The 22,235-nt window shown below is 29.7% G+C and overlaps 3 protein-coding genes across 5 annotated transcripts; 1 reads left to right on the plus strand and 2 right to left on the minus strand.

The window, feature by feature from the left end:
- Positions 1–1,951: 1,951 nt before the first annotated feature.
- LOC101489673 (probable glycosyltransferase At5g03795) lies at positions 1,952–7,434 on the plus strand. Of its 3 annotated transcripts, none has more exons than XM_004508876.4 (5): positions 1,952–2,156; positions 2,289–2,862; positions 2,964–3,094; positions 5,418–5,766; positions 6,508–7,434. In XM_004508876.4, the coding sequence occupies exons 2-5, from the start codon at positions 2,407–2,409 to the stop codon at positions 7,180–7,182; spliced, it is 1,611 nt and encodes a 536-aa protein (XP_004508933.1). In that variant the 5' UTR covers positions 1,952–2,156; positions 2,289–2,406; the 3' UTR covers positions 7,183–7,434. The 3 variants fall into 3 exon arrangements, with proteins under 3 accessions (XP_004508933.1, XP_073219990.1, XP_027192829.1); XM_027337028.2 differs by having other exon boundaries at positions 1,953–2,156; positions 2,289–2,854; XM_073363889.1 differs by having other exon boundaries at positions 1,952–2,862.
- A 939-nt stretch (positions 7,435–8,373) lies between these two features.
- On the minus strand, positions 8,374–10,062 carry LOC101490434 (transcription factor MYB114-like). The gene is made up of 3 exons (XM_004508878.4): positions 9,722–10,062; positions 9,481–9,610; positions 8,374–8,928 (listed from the first exon to the last, which is right to left on the minus strand). Exons 1-3 carry the CDS (start codon positions 9,855–9,857, stop codon positions 8,595–8,597), a joined length of 600 nt encoding a protein of 199 aa, XP_004508935.1. The 5' UTR covers positions 9,858–10,062; the 3' UTR covers positions 8,374–8,594.
- A 2,128-nt stretch (positions 10,063–12,190) lies between these two features.
- Positions 12,191–17,326, minus strand: LOC101490756 (uncharacterized). The gene is made up of 4 exons (XM_004508879.4): positions 15,678–17,326; positions 14,442–14,588; positions 13,231–13,347; positions 12,191–13,045 (listed from the first exon to the last, which is right to left on the minus strand). The coding sequence occupies exons 1-4, from the start codon at positions 17,103–17,105 to the stop codon at positions 12,407–12,409; spliced, it is 2,331 nt and encodes a 776-aa protein (XP_004508936.1). The 5' UTR covers positions 17,106–17,326; the 3' UTR covers positions 12,191–12,406.
- Between the last annotated feature and the right edge of the window lie 4,909 nt (positions 17,327–22,235).

The following is a 22,235-nucleotide window of genomic DNA, read 5'->3' on the forward strand; positions in this document are numbered from 1 at the left end:
GTTAGAGTATGATAGATATTTAAATTATAATTTTACGTGTACCTTTATGATAGGGAGTTATCTTTACATATTGACTCCTCTTATGGTTTATAGAATATTTCTTTTATGATCATTAGGAATATATCAATGATCTACAAAACGTCCTCTGATGTTGGACGCGTATTCCTCTGCTTATAAACAGGTGACTTCCATTTGGTGGCTATGATTATGATTGACATCAAGTGCCTCAAATGGATACACTTTAGATGAACTATTACATCAATCACCATTGGATATGTTATTTGTCATCTAATGGCTATACTTGGTGGTCTAAGTGATTTATGATAGACCATCACTTATGAATCCATCAATGTGGGGCAATTTGCCCTAACTTTAAGAAGCATCTATGATACTGCTTGATTGGGTTGGGTCAAATTTGTATTGGATCTGGAGTTTTGTACCACGCACCCCCCCATTTTTACCTCCCACCCCCCAACTCAAAATAAAAATTATACATTGAAAAACATAAATTTTAAGTTTTCAGAAGTTATATACACATTTTTCAACATAATATTTATATTTTTAGATATCCAACAAGTGTCATTGAGACAAGACACTTGTTAGCATTTTCGTTAAATAAATTAATACAAGTCACTTTATTGATACAAAAGAAAATATTAAAAATTACTCTTAAAATATTGAAAATTGTGCATTTTATACTTTAAAATTATAAAAAGTGAAATATTTTCTTTAAATATAATTTTTTATTTACTTATCTAAAGGCATGAACTAGAATGATTTTAAAACAAACAATTAAGAATAAATCTAACTTGATTCCTTTATTTATTTATTTATTTTGGCTGAATTTTCAATCATTAATACTCTTTCCGTTGAAATTTGAATGAGATTGACTAAAATAAAAATAAAAATCGAATAGGATAGTACCAAACATACTCATAATTTTTTGAATTCCCCACGTGATCGGAAAGACTACATTTAGTTTTTTTTTTGACTCGTCATGTTTTTTAATAAAATATATTTTGGTAATCCAAAACTTTGGGACCAATTTCACATACCATTAATTGATTTGATATTTATTAAATAGTAGCCGACCTAGTTTATTATTTGTTGCATTCCTAGTTATTAAATACTTCCAACGGCTACTGGTACAAAAAATTAAATTATAATTATTAAAAAAATTAATTAGGTACAATTAAATGGGTCAAAAGGATTTTTTTAATTATTGATATTAAATATTTTTTTTATTAAAGTAAGAGTATAATAGAAATACTAATATTAAATTAAATGAGTAAAAAGTAATTAATTTTTACTTATAATAATAATGAATATTTGATATTTTTTATAATAATAATTGAAAGAATATTTATTTAAAAATTATTTGTTCTATAGAGAAAAAATTAATTGTTCTTAAATATAAATTCTTATAGAAATTATTAAATTATTCATTATTATTTTTACAATTCATTCATTTAAATACTAGTAATTTATTCTAAATATGAATATTTATTATTAAAAGTATATAGTAGATAATTCAATAATGATTACATACAAAATATATACATTAATTAAATCAATAAGTGAAACAATATGTTAGTGTATATAATATGGCATAAGACTATTAAATATTTCCTCCGAACTTTTTATAAAAGATGTAAATTTATATACATTAATAAGATAAATTAAAGACATTTATCAATTTGTATTTCAACTATAAAAAAAATCTGCAGAAACATTTTGTCCAAGATAAAAAAGTACCGTACTAAATAGCACACTTTATTATACTACCATAATATATTCCTCAATTCCCAATCTTTAATCTCGTAACTTTGGTCTTTGGTAACGTTAACCATTCAAAAATATACATTTTTATTTTTGTTTAAAAAGATTAAACCAACTTAAATTTATTATTTATTAATAAGTGTTTTCTTTCAAAACTAGAAAAGTTCGAGTAGAAAAAAGAGAAAGTAAAAAAGTTGACTTTGAATGTGCTGAAAAGGCGAGGATTGTTCCTTTCACTTGCCTTGTGGGTTTAGAATTAGCATCGTCTTTAACAGAACAATAACAGTTTATAAGCATCTACCGTTACCGTCAACCTCGCCGTTTCCGTTATCAGTAACAGCGCCGTTTACCACTCTCAGATCCATCATCTGAACTAGGTTTCTAATTTTGCATAACTATCAACTTTGCATGCATGTTTCACGATTTTATTAATTTATCTTGTTTATTCCTTTTATGCATTCGAATCGAAGCTTTCAGTAATAATCAATTAATTTATGTTGTTTCTTCAGTTTTTGTATCTGTGCTGTCACTGTTATTCACTTCAATCATTGAGAAATTAGAAGATTGATTTATGGAATCACATGTTCAAGATATCATGGTTGATAATTTATTGTTTGATGATTTGAGATGAAGAAGATTTTGCACCAAACTGTTGTTATAATAATGAAGGAGCTATCGTGGCGTTGCTTTAGACACAAGATTGATTGGAGAAGATTGTTTCTTCTTGTAGCTATTTTTACAGTTTCTGGGTTTGTGTTCCAGTTTCTTGTTCATAGTTATGTAATTTCACCAAACAAACAGTTTCATGATGAAACTGATTCATGGTCAAATCGGTCCTTGAATAGCACAGTTCGGTCGAATGAGTTTCTTAAAGGGACAATACTTCAACAGGTTCACCTTACTCTTCCTAACTCGGTTGTTTCGCCTAATTCTTCTAACAAGTTTGTCCAATCAGTTGAAGTTGTGCAAGAGAGTGTACAGGCTCAAGCACAACGAAAGAAGAATTCGGTATCTGGCAGTAAGGACAAAAATCTTGCTAATACAACTTCATCTCATCATGAGCATGTTTCTTCTGGTAAGCAGGTAGAGTTTGATTAGACTTTGAGCTTAGTTCTTTGTATTTTTAAGTATCTATGATGAGGAGAGACATAATCAATATTTTGATGGATATATATGTATCTCAGAGAGACATTAGGCTGTTGCTACCTGCTGAGGCCCTTGTGTATGCAAAGAAAGAGATCGATCATGCTCCTTTAGTGAATGAAGATCCTAACCTTTATGCTCCTTTATTTAGGAACATTTCTGTTTTCAAAAGGTACTCTAATTTGTATTTTTTTAAGTTGTGGTTTGTTTACTTATTCATTGTTTTGTTACTGAATAGTTTCATGATTGCAGTTGATAGTTATTGATTTCTCTGAAATTTTATTGAGGCTTAAAAGATAAGGCATAAAATCCTGCAAAAAGTAGCATGAAAGTGTATCCATTCACCCTTTAATTAAGCTCCAAACTAAATGATTTAAGGGTCGATACATTTTTACTTGTTTACTAAAGGAGTTCTCTTTAGATGAGCTAGTCCAAAAAGTAATCACATTTCGTTTATGATTTAGGACAGGTGACCCAGAGGGAGTCATAAGGTGGTTGGGTGGTTTGTGGGAGTTGGAGTGACACGGAGGTCATGGATTTAACTCCTCCATTTAACAAAATGAACAACTAATTATTACCATTAAAAAAAAGATAGACGACTGAGAGTATTCCTTTTAACAAGGAATAAAGAGTTTTGGGAGGAGAGGATTTTGAGGAGTTTGTTTTTATTCATAATACAAAATCCTTCGATTTTGGGGGAACTAAAAAGTTGTATTGGAGGAGGATTTTGGAGGGCTTAAACAAATTATTCAAATCATTTTCATGTTGTTATAACACTTTATAAATTAAAAATATATGAATAATAAGCATTCGGTTACTATTCTCTTCAAAATCATTCTCTTAAAAAAATGTAAAAAACTTCTCTTTATATCTCCTCCCTCTAAAGTCCTCCCTTCCCCTTTCCTCCAAACTCGCAAACAAAGTCTAGGAGTATTTCATTTCTTTAGAAGACAATATTCCTCTAACTCAAATATTAGCTAGTCACCACTGAAATAAGTTCCATGTCATGTAATAACAAAAAGCTTATGGGATGTTTACAATGAAAGTCTATTTATAGACCCAATAAAACAGATTACTCAAAAATATTTTCCTATTCTAAGCTAGAATAAGATAATCTAAAATAGAATAAAATCCCAAACAACAAATAATCCTAAACAAAAGCCCTCGTTATGAAACTGAAAACCATATATAAATGATAAAACAATATATCTCAATCTATATTGCACATGCTTGAACAAATACTGTTTTGTAAACTAAGCTTTTGTCATTCTGAAATGGGATATTGATGTTTTTTATGTTCAATTTTGTTGTGGAGGGGAGGGCAAGCCTTTCTTATAGCCATAGGACTCATTATATGTTACTTAATGTGGACTCATGTTTTTTTCCTTGTGTTGCTTGATATGCCTATAGAGATCACCGTTCATTAAACAAAAATAGTATTACATAAAGCCCTCTTCTGTGAATATTTACTCATTTATGTTAGGAGACCACTGGACTTTAATTAGTGTTCTGAACAAACCACCTCAAGTTGGAGATTTTAAGTGTTGGCACATGAATGGTTTTCTGGTACATTTCTAAACCTACCCCTGAAGCAAGTGACCTTCAGGTTTGAAGCACGGGAAATACATGAGCCCACTTACCTCATGCTAAAATTCAGCTTTGTTTTATTAGAAGAATTGGGGCTGTAGGGGTCAATGTCTAAACCACTTGTTTATAGAGTTTATGTCATGAATGAATTAACTTTCTGAAAAGCTTAAACTCTACACTGAAGACACATGAGTGGTTTTATGTCACATCTTTAACAAGTAGTTTTGATTAAGTACCACTTTTTCATATATAAGCTTTTTGAACTTGGAAAAATATAGAAGGAATACATTCATCACATAATCTCTAGACTGAGGCAAGAAGGATTTAACTTTAGACTACTTGGTGTACTACCTTGTCAAAGAACCACTCAACCAACCTAACTTTTATTACAATTATTAATAGCTACTATTAATGATACACCCTTCAAATGGAAAGTTTGAAAGATGCTTTTTAGGCAGTCACATTAATGAGTACGGTCAGTGTTTTTTGACCTAGTAAATAATGTAGTTATGACCATGTCTATAATTTTAATAGCTCCCTTTGGTCTCAAATATAAGCAAAAAGTGGGTCAAAGAAAATTGATGTTTTTGGTCTAAAATTTGAACCAAATACATCAACTTTTTTTAACTCAGTTTTGCTTATATTTGAGATCAGAGAGAGTATCTTGTGAAACAGATTTAAACTGTTGGATCGAGCTACTTCATTGCTTTTCTATAATCATCCCCACTAAGTTTTCTAGCTTTTAAGGATATGAAGTTTGAAGACTTGGGGAGCTGATTGTGTAAACTAGTTGGCTATAATCTGCTGAATATTGTTGATCATGTCTTTGGAATGTACTGCAACTTTGGTATGTAAATAGCATCTACTGTGTTTAAACCATATTGAAACAATATTTCCCTCAATTTCAGGAGCTATGAATTGATGGAAACAATACTTAAAGTTTATATATATCGTGATGGGGCAAGGCCTATTTTTCACAGACCTCCCCTTAAGGGAATCTATGCTTCTGAAGGATGGTTTATGAAATTAATGGAGGAAAATAAGCAATTTGTCACCAAGGATCCTGAGAGGGCCCACTTATTTTATCTCCCATACAGTGCACATCAAATGGAGTTGACACTCTATGTGCATGGGTCACATAATTTGAAACCGTTATCAAATTTTCTCAGGGACTATGTAAACGAGATTGCTGCAAAGTATCCCTTTTGGAATCGCACACATGGGTCGGACCATTTCCTTGTTGCTTGTCATGATTGGGTAGGTGTCTGTTTTCCATTTGATTGGTTGATTCCTGATAATTTGATTTTGCTTAGTTTTGTAATTGTTTGAGAGCATTAGGATTTTTAATTCTTTTATTTCCATGCTTTTCATTGATTAGATAGAAAAATGAAAACGAATTTATTTAGCAAAAATAACTTTTAAATGGCTTCGGTCCATAAAGATGTACTCATATAACAGATGGTGACGATGATAATAGGATAACCTAGTGTCACAAAGCTCCCATCATGGCAAAGAAAAAAAATTCCTGCTTAATCTCCCTATATATTTCACAGTACTTCTTCTGTCTTCTGCAACTGGTTAATACCCTTTCATAGATTCCAATTTCCCTTAAATATTTGATAGTCATCTATTACCTTGAAATATGCAATACTTAAAGGCCCTATCATGTTGAGTATGAAAATATGCAACATCTTTCACTTGTTTTTCGGTTGGCTATGGCACTCTTTTTTAATGAATTACTGAACAGTAAAAAACACTTTCTTCACAAAGATTATCGGTGATTTATTGACAAAGCAGCATGCACAGTCCGTAGCTAATGCATGGCTGAGATCCTGTTGACTGTAATAGTAGAGAGAATGAGGATCATAGGTTTCCATTTTGCAGTATAGTCTATTCATTGCTATCCATATTGGAACCTGGTCAATTTCATTTATTAGTACCGTTGTATTGAAGTCGTCGTCTTTTTTAATGCCTCCTGTTTGAAACTCTGAATTGCAGGGTCCTTACACAGTGTCTGGACACGAAGAACTAGCCAGAAACACCATAAAAGCTCTATGTAACGCTGATCTGTCCGAAAGAATCTTCATTGCAGGAAGAGATGTTTCCCTTCCAGAAACTACCATAAGGGCACCAAGAAGACCTCTTAGACATATTGGTGGGAATAGAGCATCACTACGTCCAATCCTTGCCTTCTTTGCTGGAAGCATGCATGGTAGAGTGCGCCCCACTCTTCTTAAGTATTGGGGTGGTGAAAAAGATGAAGACATGAAAATCTACAAGCGATTACCTTTGAAAGTCTCCCAAAAGATGACTTATATTCAACACATGAAATCGACTAAATATTGTTTATGTCCAATGGGCTTTGAAGTCAATAGCCCTAGGATAGTTGAAGCCATATATTACGAATGTGTTCCTGTGATCATTGCAGATAATTTTGTCCTTCCACTTAGTGATGTTCTGGACTGGAGTGCTTTTTCTGTGGTGGTGGCCGAGAAGGATATTCCCAGGCTGAAGGAAATTTTGTTGTCCATCCCTATGAGAAAATATGTTGCAATGCAAAATAATGTGAAGATGGTACAGAAGCATTTCCTTTGGAACCCAAAACCAATGAGATATGATATGTTTCACATGATTTTGCATTCGATATGGTTCAACAAGCTAAACCAGAGTTGAACTCCGCAATTATAGACGTGAATCATGCTAGACTCTATCAGCCTTTTACTGCTTAATGGTTAGCTTCATAGATTAGAAATTTGATTGATTAATTTAATTTATTAATTTCGTGAATACTTGATATGAGAAACCACAAAGTTAGACGGTTGATCCTAAGCTAGGTAAGTTAACAGTTTTGTAAATAAATAGTTTGAATGCTATGTTATTTTTAAATGTGTGTTTTTTTTAATCTTTAAATCCTTGAACTCTGCATTGCCTCTTTTATACAAACTATAGAGGGAATCCAAATATATTGCTGTATTCGTAGTTACTTTATCTGGATAAATATTTCAATGTGCGATAAATATTATTGGAAAGAAAATTGGTTTGGGGGGGGGGCTACTAACAGAGAAAAGGTTTTGTTGCTTTCTATCAGTTTCTCTCCTTCTATTTTAGTATTTTCTTCCCTGAACTGTCAACTCTGAGGCAACATCTGTTAGTATGAATCATTATTTATGATCAGTGATCATGGTCTTGCTTTTTTGACTGATTCATCGTTGGCTTGCTACCACACATTTTTTGTTGTTGTTTTCTTATATATTTATAAGGAGATTAAAGGTTTCTGAAACTTTTCTTTAGCCATTAAATAATGAGTAAACCAGCAACATAACTTCTCATATTTAGGGTCAGATAATTTAACTTATGAAATTAACTATAAAATGACCCTTAAAACAGAAAATAACTAATCAAATTAGTTCCGTCAAAATGATTAATCTGATCTTAAATTTTCAATTTGTGAAATGATTTTGGAATTTTGTTAATTCTAATTATCACATTGTAGGACCCACAGTTTTAGCACTAAATTGGCGATTCATCAGTAAAGAAACAACCCTTTGTTCACACTGAACGAAAAACTGTCTATTTCAAGTGCTACTGCCAACTTGCCATTTAAAGGAACAATTCTTTATATTTAACATACTAAGACATAAAATAGATAAATTATCTATTGAAATAATAAACAACGTCATATAAGCAATAATAGAATTTTAAAACTTAAAACAGTTAAATTTGTTGCTTTTCTGTTTTTTAAAGAGTACATAAGTATAATTTAAACCAATACTTCAGATTTAGCTTTAGAAGGTATTTAGGTTGTTTGGAAAATATCAATTACAAAGCTAAAAAAGTAGCAAATATAGAAAGTAGTAATGGGAAGACATCAACAACAGTGCTATGACATTTCCTATTGTACTTGACACAATTCATTACATATTTACTTTAACAACAACCATGATTTTCAAATTGTAAAAAGCAATTAACAAAAAAAAAAAAAAAGACAGAACAACTTAGAAAGAAAAAAACTCCTACATAGACACTATGATCATGTAACTTAAAAGTAGAACTTCTTCACTGGAGCTACTTATCTACAAGAATGCTTACTCAGATCTTTTTGTGTTCTCAGGAAACTGAATCGGATCAAATTCCAAGTACCTATTCACCCAATCAAACCCATATGATCCTTCAGTGGAAAAGTCTAAGAATTCATTCACATCAAAGCTAACATCCGAATTAACACTTCCACTAATTGAGTCTTTACTCTCTAACATGACAATGTCCTCAACAATATTGTTCTGGGCTATAGTTTCTTGTGTTGTGGAAGTTTCTGGTTTTTCCTCTATGTGACTGGCTTTTTTGCACAAATGAGAATTCCAATAGTTCTTGATTTCATTGTCTGTTCGTCCCGGAAGTCTCCCCGCTATCAAAGACCACCTTCACATACCAAAAACTCCATCACCACAAATGCTAATGAACTCATACACTAGATGTGGTACTTGTGAAAATTGATCTTGTAAAATTGACAAAATTTAAGACCTAAAAATGACAAAATTAATTTTATTTATCTAGAATAACTTTTGTCTGAAATTAGAGTGTGCTTGGTTAAGATTATCTGGGGATAAAATTTCATTTTTTAAATAAAAGAATAATTTTTAATGTTTTAGTTATGTTTATATAAGCTTTTTTCAAAAATCATTTTATTAAAAAAAAGAAATTTATCCATAAAATAAAAAACTATTTTAGTTAACTTTTTGGATTATGCTCAAATAGAAGAAAGAAAAATGCAAAATGGTTTTGTTTATTTATTTTTTGATAATTTTAAACAAATACAAAATAGAATCTAAAAGTTATTTAAAATATCCAATAGGCGATTCAAGCATGCACCAACACTATCACTTCAATTTTAATCTATCACAAAGAGACAAACCAAACATGCACCAACACTATTTTCCTTGAACCACAATTGCATAGTATTATATGATAAACCTGTTTCCAAGAAGTTTATGAAGCCTAATTATCAAATCCTCCTCTTCATCTGATATGTTCCCTCTCTTGATATTGGGTCTTAGATAGTTCAACCATCTTAGCCTACAACTCTTTCCACACCTATTTAAACCTGCCCAAAATCATGTAATCAACATTGCAGCATTACTTTGGTTTCAAGTTACAATTTTTATTCCATTTCTTTTCTAAACTTATAATAAAAAATTAACTTGTGTCTTATTACCTGATTTATCTGCAACAGTTTTCCACTTCTTAGCACCATGAGTTTGAATGCATTGAGCTAGCTTTTGATCTTCCACTGGAGTCCATGCTCCTCTATTCATTGGTTTTTTGGTTGATCCATCTTTTCTTGGTGCCATTAGAATGAGGCTTTTGGTGTTGTTGAGAGTAAGGAAAATATTGTGGTGACACTTAATTACTTAAGGGAAGATTTTAGAAGAATGTGGAAAAATATATAAAATTGGTATATGGTGTGAGTCCACACACACATACACATCTACCCTTCATGAGGAAGGTTAAATAAAACAAAAGGGTATCCAACCACCCGTTTGTTGTAGACTCCAACACCTAGCTAGTGACTGAATGGGGTACAAATCACAAATGCTTGGGAGATAGGAAACATTTGTTTTATTAATAATTTAATTTAATTGATCCATTACGTGTATCAATAATAACCAATTATTTAAAAATATAGGTTGTATTTGTTAATGATGGCCAGTTGTTACTCAATGAGATGCCTTCAAGAAGAAAATACTATTTGTTGTATAATACTTTTTTTCTTCTATGGAGGCTTTGAAGATATTATAGTATTTTCTCAATATTTTTTAATTAAAAAAAAATACTATTGATAGAGGACATAGGACATTTATGACAGCACAAATTTAAGACTGCTAAAAATTAAAAAGGATAAATTAATAAATAAATTCACAATATTTAAATTAATAGCATATAAAACTAAATTGTCTACTAATATTTTTAACATATTCAAAGTATTCGAAATATCTTTATTTTTAAATTTGTAACGTTGACGATCAAATTATGACTAAATCTACAATTGATAGAATTGATCAATCTAAATAAAAAAATATTGCACTAAAATGACAAACGTCGCACGCTTACGACAAACATAAAAAATTGTGAGGAAAAAGAATCAAATTTATGTAAAAAAGAGGGTGGAATGGGTTAAAAAAATTTAGATTGACCTTGAATATTCTCAGATAGTTATTATGCATATTATTGTTAATCCATATGCCATCAATATTATTTTATGAGAAAATAGAAGATATACCATCAGTATTCAAGGTCAATCTAAATTTATAACGGCATTATCAAAATGTCAAAATTACTGTTCTCGTATATGATAGTTTTTACGGCTATTTTTCTTGTATCTTCAATAATAGTACCCGCAGCCACATGTTACATAATTTCATCATTACTTCATTAGATGTTTAACTAAAATTCAAGACAGGTCATTTAAAATTGTGCCGTTGTAATTAATTATTTAAATATTATTCTATGAGAAAATAGAAGATATACCATCAGTATAAATTAATATTTGATTTTTCAAAAAAAAAAAGAAGCTATTTTTCACAAATAGAATTTGACCAATTTCAATTTATAATTCTTTTTATAAATTAGAAAAATTTCTTTCAACATACATTAAAATAAATTATTAATATTATTTTATGAGATGTGTATACTGTAAGAAATAATTAAATTTCTTTAAATAACAAAATTGTTTGATTTGAATTCAACCATTAGATTTATTTTTAATTATTCAAATAAAATTTCACCATATAGTTATAAGAATGATCACGTTTTGCAAAATTTCACGATGTTACAATATATTTACAAATTTTCATCATAGAGTGATCCAACTATTTAAAAACAAATTTGATTTAAAATAAATTATAAACAAAAATGGACTAAATTACACATATTAAATGAAAGTTAATTTATAGATACTATTGTTAAATAGAAAAATATTAATTAATTTTTATTTACATTTTATTTCAAAATATATAAATTAATTTTATTTATATTTTATGCCGAAGGATAGATAAACACATACAACATATTTTATCCATTGACAACTCAAACTCGAAATCTTGGTCAAAGAATCTGTGACTAGTTTCATACGATCAATGTAATGTTGGTTCGCAAAATCTTTTAAATGTAAATAATATATGTTGTTATCTATTATGCTAATGAGTTCCATATCTATTTTTTTTGGCGGGAGTTTCCTCAACTAAAGTTGTAACTTTTTTCTTTTGGACTGAAACTGAAGTTGTAACTTGCAGCTTGGTAAAAAGTTTATTCACATGACACCTAACTTTTTTTTCCTTCCAATAACCAATTTATTATACAGACTTCGATGTCACAGTTTTCATCTTTAAAATTTTTGGTACGTGAACATGATTTTCAACCAATTGTGGTAAAATTGAAAGAGAAATCTTATTAAATTAAAGTAGTGGGACCCTCAATCACATGAATGTATGTATAATAATGTAAAATGTAGATTCGGGACCATTTTATATCTAATAATGTAATTAGAACACACTCAATTACATTCATCTATATAATAACATTAATTGAACAAAAAAATTATGTAAATGATTTAATGAAATCCATTTGAATTTAAATATAAATTTAAAATAATAACAATAATAGGAGAGTATAATGAAAAAGTTAATGTCAAGAAACGTATTGGCGCATTCCAAATAAGCAAGCAAGCGTTGAACAGATGCAGGTAGCTATTTCTCACTACTCCATTCCATCTAAGCAAAATACAAAACTGACATAATTTTGGCTGCAAAACCACTTGTAATTTTGCAAAATGACTTACAAAATTTTCTGTACTTTCTACATTTCTCTATATATACTTTGTATATATTCGATGTATATGTCCCTACATGCTATGGATTGCTCGAACAAATTTCTTCAACATGCTGAAAACAGCATATAAAACAAAAACCATTACAACCTTCTTGGAGGCTAGTATCCTTAGATTCACCCTCAGACCATATCTACGCATGAAACCCAGAGAAGCAGCACCCAGAAAGAGAAACCATGAACATACAGTACAGATAAAAACCTTCAGGGCCTCTGAAGGACCACATATATTGGCTTCGTCGGTGGATACTTCAACATAGGAACAAGCGGAGCTTGACTTACTGCTGTCTGTTTGATTTAATCCAAGATTGGTCTCTGAGTGATTTAAGCCGAGACTCTCATTCAACCAATCAGACAACCTAATGAGCACTTTTGCAAGCCATGCAATCTCATCACCCGATATGGGACGCCTCATCCAATCACCTTTATATTTAACATGCGTTAACACATGATTGCCAGCTCTTCTAGGCTTGAATATGTCGTCACGGGATTGTTGATGCTGCATTGGTTCTGGGGAGGTTGAAGATGGCTTTATAGTCTGCCCATCAAATAAACACCCTAACTTTGCCTTCAATGAATCTATGCATTGAAGACTGGGTGTAACATTATCACCAGATATAGCTTGCAACTCGGCTTCTGCACGCAGTATAAACAACTGCAGGAAGAAGGAAAAAATTATCATGATTACTGTACTAGAAACACAACACAGGAGTGACAACAGATGTTGTGTTCTGTCACCAATCTTTAGATAGTCAATCCCAAGCCCCATGTATAAGAGGAGGGCTATGCTAGGCAATAGATAGACAAATTTATAATGATAGCATAAAAAAGATATAAGACCTGAAGGAGCTGTTGTCCCCCATCCTCCCCATCTGCGAACAGTCGCAAATCTTTGTTCCAATTCTCATGCAAGAATGAGCCATCAGCATCAGTCTCGCATAAACCATCCTCCCAGTCCTGAAACAACCCATATATTAAAAATTAGGAGTATATAGAATTTTGGTCATGCATAAGACCTATTGTTTAAGAGATTTTTTTATAGGGATTGTACTTACATCAGTAGAAGTATTTTTAAGTTTGTTACAAATAGGGGTGTATACGGATTGGATAGGTCGTTTTTGGCCAAACCCGATATCCGAACCGACCAATTTCTATTGGGTTGGATTGAATCTTCAACCCATGATTTTTACATCAAACCCAAACCAAACCAACCTGATTATAAGCTGGTTGGGTTGAGTTAGGTTCGCGAATCATAAAGAAAAAATATATAATTAAATTTAAATACTTCAACTCAAAAATCATAAAATTCTATCTCAACATATCATTCAATACTTAAAATACATCCACATCCACAAACACAACATAATACTTAAATCAACAACAAATCTTCAAATAAAATTCAACTAAATTATAATTATACATCAATAATAAAATATATATATATATATATATATACCACGTCAATGGGTTGAGTTTGCAGGTCCGTGGGTTCAAAATATTAAATCCGCTACCCAAACCGAACATCATTGAATTTAAATGGGTTGGTTCAGGTTAGACCCGAACTTAAATAGGTTGGGTCAATATCTGGGTTGAGTTGGTTTGGGTGAACAAATTTACCCTTACCTATGAACACCCGTAGTTAAAAACCTACAAAATGTAGCTATTTAAAATAATTACAAACTTTTTTTCTTTCGAATTCTGAATGTTTTTCAAAAGCTTGAACAAACTAACTAAAAACTTGTAGAAGTGAAATTTTCAAAAGAAAAAAAAAGTAAATTCTCCCTTTAATTAAAACTGAAATGGACAGGCTTTTAATACTATTCAAAACCAGCAATGTACCAAAATTAATCAAGGAGTGCAAAGAATAAGATACGAGATATTAAAATATATAACCAACTAAATAACAAAAAGAAAAGCAGGTGACCATTACTATAGTAGGTATAGGATCAACTTTTAGGGAGAAAAGCTATGTTAAGGTGCAAACAATGACCATTAAATTCAGATAAATGGAATTGGAAAATCTTTAAAATCAGAATAGAAATTCAAACCACCTGCAACTGGTCACGGATGATAGGAACATATCTGTACAAGTTATTCAACATTGGTTTGCCTGAGCCAGCCTGTTTGGAATGGAAAAGGGTATCTACATTCTTCAAAATGTCAATGAGCTCTTTGGATGATGTCAAGGTGTCTAACACCTGTAAAAGAAGGTTAGAAGGTGAAAATTCCACTGAACGAAACCTCATGAGGCTGTTATCATTATAAAAGTGCATCAAGCCTGGAGTTTACAAACACAAACATTGTTTATACATTGACAGGAATAACTAAACGAAGGTCGTTATGGAGAGTTTGTAACTTTAGTATGTTTTTAACCAGAATGTAAGAAATGCAGACTTTTTCCTAGCTGAATGTGATATTTCAATGTGTTTAAAACCTAAAGAAAACACAATCGTAAAACCATCTAAAACTTGAGAAACACAATTCCACAAAGATCAACTTATTGAAATCCATCATGTTTTCTAAAATTATGTTTTGAACTAAATCTGTGTTCAAACACAATGGATTATAAATGCCCTTGTCAACATTTAAGCAATTAATGGATAGTACAAGTGTGCAACTATTGAACTAAAAATTGTCCATTTCCTTCTAAACGTTTTTAATAAACTACAGAAAGTAATATTAACCCATGAATCATATATGCATATGTTGAAAAAAAACTGTATCTAAAACCAAAATGTTGAGTCAGCAGATAGTACACTGCATCACTTGCTTCAAGGATTTGGGTTGCAGAGACTTCTAGAAAGTCTAATAGGGTATATTATACGTTAATGCGGTTTCAGGCATGCAGGTGGGTCACAGTATGCACTAACATAAAGATCCTGCTTTTTCCTTCAAGAATGAATTCCCTTGGCATATGACTAGATTTTTTAGTACATGTCAATATGTCATAGTAGTGCAGCCTTATGATTGAAAAAGTACAGAAAGAAAGTAGACATAGACATCCATCCTATCCAATAGCCACATTCTAATGCTAACTAGTTAGTTAGTACATCCTTCCCATGTTTTTTCCAAAGTTTCACAATCTTCATCAATCCCATGCTCACAAACTAGTGAAGATATAAAATGATTCATAAGCAGTTGCTCTTTCACTCTTTACAAATTATCCCAGGCAGAAACTTCTAAATTTCTAATCACAGACAAATAACAAGTAACATAAAAACCACAGAGCATTAAGCCAGTAAACTATGAATACAAAGAACAAAAAAGAACATTGTTAAGAAACAAACCTTGAGCACCATTTGAACTACAGTTTCAACATCACTATGCAAAAACCTGTGAGCAAACCCAATAAAATGCATAACCAATGAAGTATAATACAGATAATTAGAGAGAACATAATCCTGCCACCGCGGTGTAAAACTACCACCACCACCACTTGCATTTACATTTTCAGACACAGTAGAATTTTCCAAATTTTCACCATTCATTGCATCAAGCTCCGAAAACTCATCCCCCTTAATACTCCAAGGCTCCAAATAACTCATCCAAACAGAAAACACCTGAGAAACATTCTTAAGCGAAGCAGCCATTGGACAAAACAAAAATGTCCTCAACAAAAACCTATACAAAGGTCTCTGCAAACATTGGTTCCAACATCCATAACCTAAATCCTTGTTCTTCGCCACTTCCACATTTCTCCACCTAGGACTACTAGAACTAGGAACAAAATCACCATTCTCACGAAACGCAGTTACAGTGCTTAAACCTAAATACCTCACAAATAGCTTAACAACTTCACCTAAACACGGCGTGGGAGGAATTTCTCCCAACGGAAACGAAACGCCGAGAGCTTTACAAGAACTCACGGGGAACGGCGAGAAATCGTTGTCAACAAGCCAGAAATGAATCAGCGTGTTGACAACAAACTCGGCTCGAGCTGCAACCGTTGCGTCGTGGCCCGAGCCGTAGTGCAGGATGGAGCTCCGGTAAGGTTGGTGAGATGATAAATCGCAGGTTGGTACATTAGCGCGTAGGTACGCGTATAGAAGGCGCGTGTAGAGGTTATAACATCGAGTATTTTGGTTTGAAACGCTACGTTTGGAAGCTGAGAAACCGGGGATTGATGAAGTCCAATTTTCTAACCTGAATTTAACGGCGGTTGTTTTGACGGAAACTTGATCAGAATTGTCGGAATTACCCTTGGATACAGGGTAATAAGCGAACCAGAAGAAGAAGTATTGGAAAACATTGAGTTGAATTTGGAAAGGTGAAGACGATGAGTTATTGAAGAGTGAGGGACAAAGATCGGAGAGATTGTGTTTATCGGAGAGAGAGCGGGTCCAGTGAGGTAGACGTTCGGCGGGGAAGAGGTATTTAACGAGGGAGAGACGGTCTACGGCGGAGATTGTGGTGGCGAGTGTGCCGGTGGGGGAGAGGAGAGAGAATAGGGTTTTGTTGAGTACGGGGATGTTGATCCAACCGTTGGATGAAGGTGAAGTTGCGCGAGGGTTTTCGAAGCCGAAGAGGTTGCAGATTAGGGTTGGGAAAGTGAGGGAGAAGAAGTGACGGGATTGATCAGGTGAGTGAGTGTGTAGGAAAGTTTCTATGGAGGTGCATACGGATGTGATTTCTGAAGGTGAGTTTGCTGATATGATGCTTGATAATAGTTCCTGGGATTTGGAGATGGAATCTAACGTGTATGAGTGAGGGAGCATTGTTAGATTGCGTGTGGATTAGGTGTTTAGGGTTTAGATTAAGCTGAGAAGAGTGAGAAGGAAAAGAGGTTTTAGAAATGAGAAGGAAATTGAAATTGGTTATTTTGAAAATGAGAGAGGAGAGAAAGGGGAATGTGGAAATGGCGCGTTTTTAAGGGGAGGGTGGAGGTAGTAATAATAAGAGCAAAAGATTGTGTGGGTAGCGTGGCGACGTAATAGGGTTCCATCTGTTTATGGATTGGTCAAAAAAATTAAAATTGCATAAGAAATGCCACCGTCTCCAAGACTCTTTTCTATACTCATTTTGTTCGATACAAGTGGACAAAAGGCAATTATGTACCGTGTTTGTTCATTAATAATCTAACATGGACTCAGACGAAAAATGTATTATAATTAATTCAAAGTTAAGATAATACTTCATATATATATAAAAGACTTTATTGACTAATTCAAAAGTTTAAAAAGTTACATGTAATAATAAATTTGTTACTAATTTAAATTATTTTAATAATTTATTTGAAGAGATAATTAGTTTATATTTTATTATTACATATTATAAAGAAAATATAAGATTTGGATGTTTTGTCTCTCTTTGTTTGGACAAATAAACACATTAGTAACTTGGATGAAATTTATATACAAAAAATAAAATAAATAAATAAATTGTATGTTTATCTTCTATGTTCATCTTCTTTAAACATAAGAGAGAAAAAAATAGAAGAAATTTAGATCTAAAAACCAAAAGTATATATATAATCAGGGGTATGTTATAATAAGAAATAATTAATACATTCAAAAAGTTGATTTTTTTGTTTGTGAAAAGAGACAAATGTTATATATAGAGAAAGTGTTATTTATAGAGTCCGAGGTAGTATAGTTTTTTATATTTTAAAATTTAAATTGATATTGTTTTATTGTTACGTACTAATTGTTATTTGTTGAAAAATAAAAGGTTTATGTTTTTATTCTTTTTGGATCATGGTCGGTTGATGGCATTTTTTGAGTTAAACTAAAGTCTATTTGTGTAATATTTTATTTTCCGTTTCTGGAATTAGATTAGGGAGGCAAGGAGACATTGATTTGGTAGTCCATCATTATTTTCATTCCATGCTACTGTACTTTGTGATGAGCGTTATAGGCCAAGAAACAACTTCATACTTTATCATTTTTTTCTTTAATTAACTATTTATTTTTTATTTTTTATAATGTATTTATTATAATTTAAATAAATAATTTATATAATTTCAAGTAAATAATTTAAAATAAATTAACTAACTAAATAAAAAATATACCTGATTAATAAATAATTTATTTATTATAATTTTAAATCGTTTATAAATAATTAATATTTTAAAGTTAATAATTTATTTATTTATTTTAATTTAAAATAAATAAAATAGATAAAAAAATTTAAAAATATCACACTGATAAGTTTTAAAATACTACTTTTATATTTTAAACATTAATTAATATATTTTTTTAATTAAAAGTGTCATTTTCTATCATCTTATATATATTGTTAAACCCAATAATTGCATTTTGGACTTTTGGTCACCTATATTTTATAATTTATATTAGTGGTATTTACTGTTGTTTCATTGATTCACTATTTTGTTTGATGTTCACTTTCCATCACCAACGAGGCTGCTATTTTAAAAGTTCTTCTTATTGGCGAAATAATTATTATCTATTTTATCTAGTATATAAAATAAAACTCACCTCAATAATACCATTTGTGAGAAGAATAGGTTAATTGAAATACCTATGAGAATTTTCATTAAAACTGAACTGGAATATTATAAAAGGTTACGATGATAAGAGTTCCCAAGATAGATTATATACAAAGCGACCTAACTAATTAGATAACTCAACTAACTAAGACAAATACACTCCACCTAACTAACAAACTATAACCTAAAGTAACAAACTAATTAAAGCTAATTATCCTTTATCCAATATTAGTTTTCCATTATGCAGCCTTAATGATGGGTCACTAAAGATAATACAAATGTTTTTGGTTTTATCAAGACTTTTGTAAAAACATTTTTATTTCACGTAAAGTGTTGAAGTTCATTAGATGAGTTTAAACATTAATTATTGTTTTATTAATAATTAGTAAGAGACTTGTACTATCGCATGAGTTAAATTTACGCTAAACTATTTATGATGGAGAGAAAGTATATAAAATGAAATAATATATTGTTAAAGATATTATACAAAAAGTGAAAAAAATTATGTCAAAAGCAAAAGAAAAACAATATATTTTTTAACAGATGAAGTAGTACAACTTTGTAGTTGATGGCTTAACCCCGCAAAGCCCGTTTGGAGACAATTTGTGCTTGCTAGTTTTAGCTGCTGAAAAACAAAGGATAAATGTTACCGGAAACTTAATTTTCGGGAGTGTTATTTATGTGAAAATATAGTATTAGAAGTATGTTTTTATAGTGTATTTGACATTTTATAAGTAAATTGAAGGTTTGCATGAGTAACCATAAAAAACAAAAAACAAAAATTTATTTTAATTTTTAAACTTTTAAATTTTATTTAAATTTACTAATTTAACAATATATTTTACATGTCTGAATTGATCAATTTAATATAGACATTAATAAAAATTTATTTACCAATGTTATGAGATAAATGAATTTACTCTCCCATCAAAGTCCATGGTCCAAGTTTCCTAAAACTCTCTATAAATACACTCTTTAATATATACGTTTTAAAATATTTTTTTAATTGATTAAAATTTATATAAATTTCATAAAAATATATAGGATTTCGTATAAAATTTGATGAAATCTAAGTATATTTTAATCAATTAAAAATAATTTATTAAAAAATATATATTAAAAAATGTGTAAATTTTGATTTTTCTCGTACACCTCACATTCAAAAACTTCGCCCACACAACTACCGATCATTTTCCCTATATGCTTACTTTTGTATTGACGAGGAAGACTGCATAAATGCACCCACACAGTAACTTTAGCAAAACAAATATTAGAACCTTACACTAATATTTTACAAAAAAGTTAACAATTTCTAAATATTCAAGGTTACCTTGAATAATTTTATTAACATTAGAGATATTGTCCATATAAAAATGATACAATTTTCCTTTAATAACTTCGAAACGCAAATCTGACGGGTTTTCCGAACCGATGTTGATATGTTTTGCTTGGGTGTTCCTTTCTTTAAACTATTTATATTCAGATATTGTCAAATATATAGTTTAAAATCAAGAATCCTTATTCCGATACATATTTAAAATCAATAACATATTAGTTCAGTACATCTCTTTATGTATCATACTATCTATTAACTACTTTGATATACTTTTTTTTTTCTTTCTATCTATTACACTATTTATTAGTTAATAAATTATTTGTTTTATTTATTTATTCTTTTAGAATTTCAAATATAAAAACAATTGACAAATATATGTTATTGATACATAAAAAAATATAAAATATATATTTAACAACAGTAAATATAAAAAAATGGGACAAATATTTTCCACTAAAAATATAAAACAAAACAGGATAAATATTTATTATTGATACATAAAAAAATGTGGTATATATTTGTCATTGATAAATTAAAAAATATTACAAATAAACCATTATCACTGCTAAATATAAAAGTTGTGAGATAAATATTTATAATAAATTAATATAAAAAATACATGACTAATATTTATTATTGATACAAAAGTAACACAACAAATATTTATCACAAATAAATATACAAGAAATATGGGATAAATATTTATTATTGGAAAATATAAACAAAAACATGGAATAAATATTTATTAGTGACAAATATAAAAAAATAATAAAAAAAATATTTATAATCGATAAATATAAAAAACAAGGGGTAAATATTTATTGTTGATACATAAAAACAACATGGGATAAATATTTATCATATGTTTATATATAAAAGTATGAGATAAATATTTGTCATTGATATATATATATAAATTACGAATAAATATTTATCATTGATAAATATAAATACACATGATAAATATATGTTATTGATACTTCAAAAAATATGGGATACTTGTAGGTTATTGATACATACAAATACATAACACATATTTGCCACTAATAAATATAAAAAATACGAGAAAAATATTTATCACTAATAAATATAAAAAAAATCGGACAAATATTTATCATTGATACGTCAAAAAAATACGGAATACATAGTTTTCATCGATAAATTTTTAAAAGAGCACGAGATAAATATTTATCAATGATAAATATAATAAAAACATAGGAAAATATTTATAATCAATAAATATAAAAAAATTGGTCCAAATATTTGCAAGTGACACATAAAAACAATACGAAACAAATATTTTCCACAAATGTATTGATAAAACATAGGATAAATATTTATCACTGATAAATATAAAAACACTCGAAAATTATATGTTATTGACACATAAAAAAATTCGGGACACATATTTAACAAAAATAAATATAAAAAATATGGGAATAAATATTTATCACAAATAAAAATAAAAACAACACATGACAAATATTTGCCATTGATACATAAAAAAATAATGGCACATAATTGTCATTGATAAATAAATAAAAAAAGAAAGGATAAACACTTATTACTTATAAATACAAAAAAACATGAGATAAATATTTATAAGAGTTAAATTTTTAAAACACCCGACTAAAATTTATCAATGATACATGAAAGAAAATATTTATCACAAATAAATATTAAAAAAATACGAGATAAATATTTATCACTGAAAAATATAAAAAACACATATCAAATATTTATCATTGACAAATATAAAAAAAAAATATGGGATAAATATATATTATTGATACATAAAAAAAAATATGACACATATTTGTGACTGATAAATATAAATAAATAAAATACAAGACATATATATTTCATTGATACATAAACACAACATGAAAAAAATATTTATCAAGGATAAATATAAAAAAACACAGGACAAAAATTTGTCATCGATAAATATTAAAAACATCCATAAAATAAATATTTGACATTTATAAATAAAAAAATACAAGACTAATATTTGTCATGAATACATAAAAAACACATGATATATATTTATTATTGATCAATTTA

The sequence above is a fragment of the Cicer arietinum genome, chromosome 7, assembly GCF_000331145.2.
Source record: "Cicer arietinum cultivar CDC Frontier isolate Library 1 chromosome 7, Cicar.CDCFrontier_v2.0, whole genome shotgun sequence".
NCBI classification, from domain to species: domain Eukaryota; kingdom Viridiplantae; phylum Streptophyta; class Magnoliopsida; order Fabales; family Fabaceae; genus Cicer; species Cicer arietinum.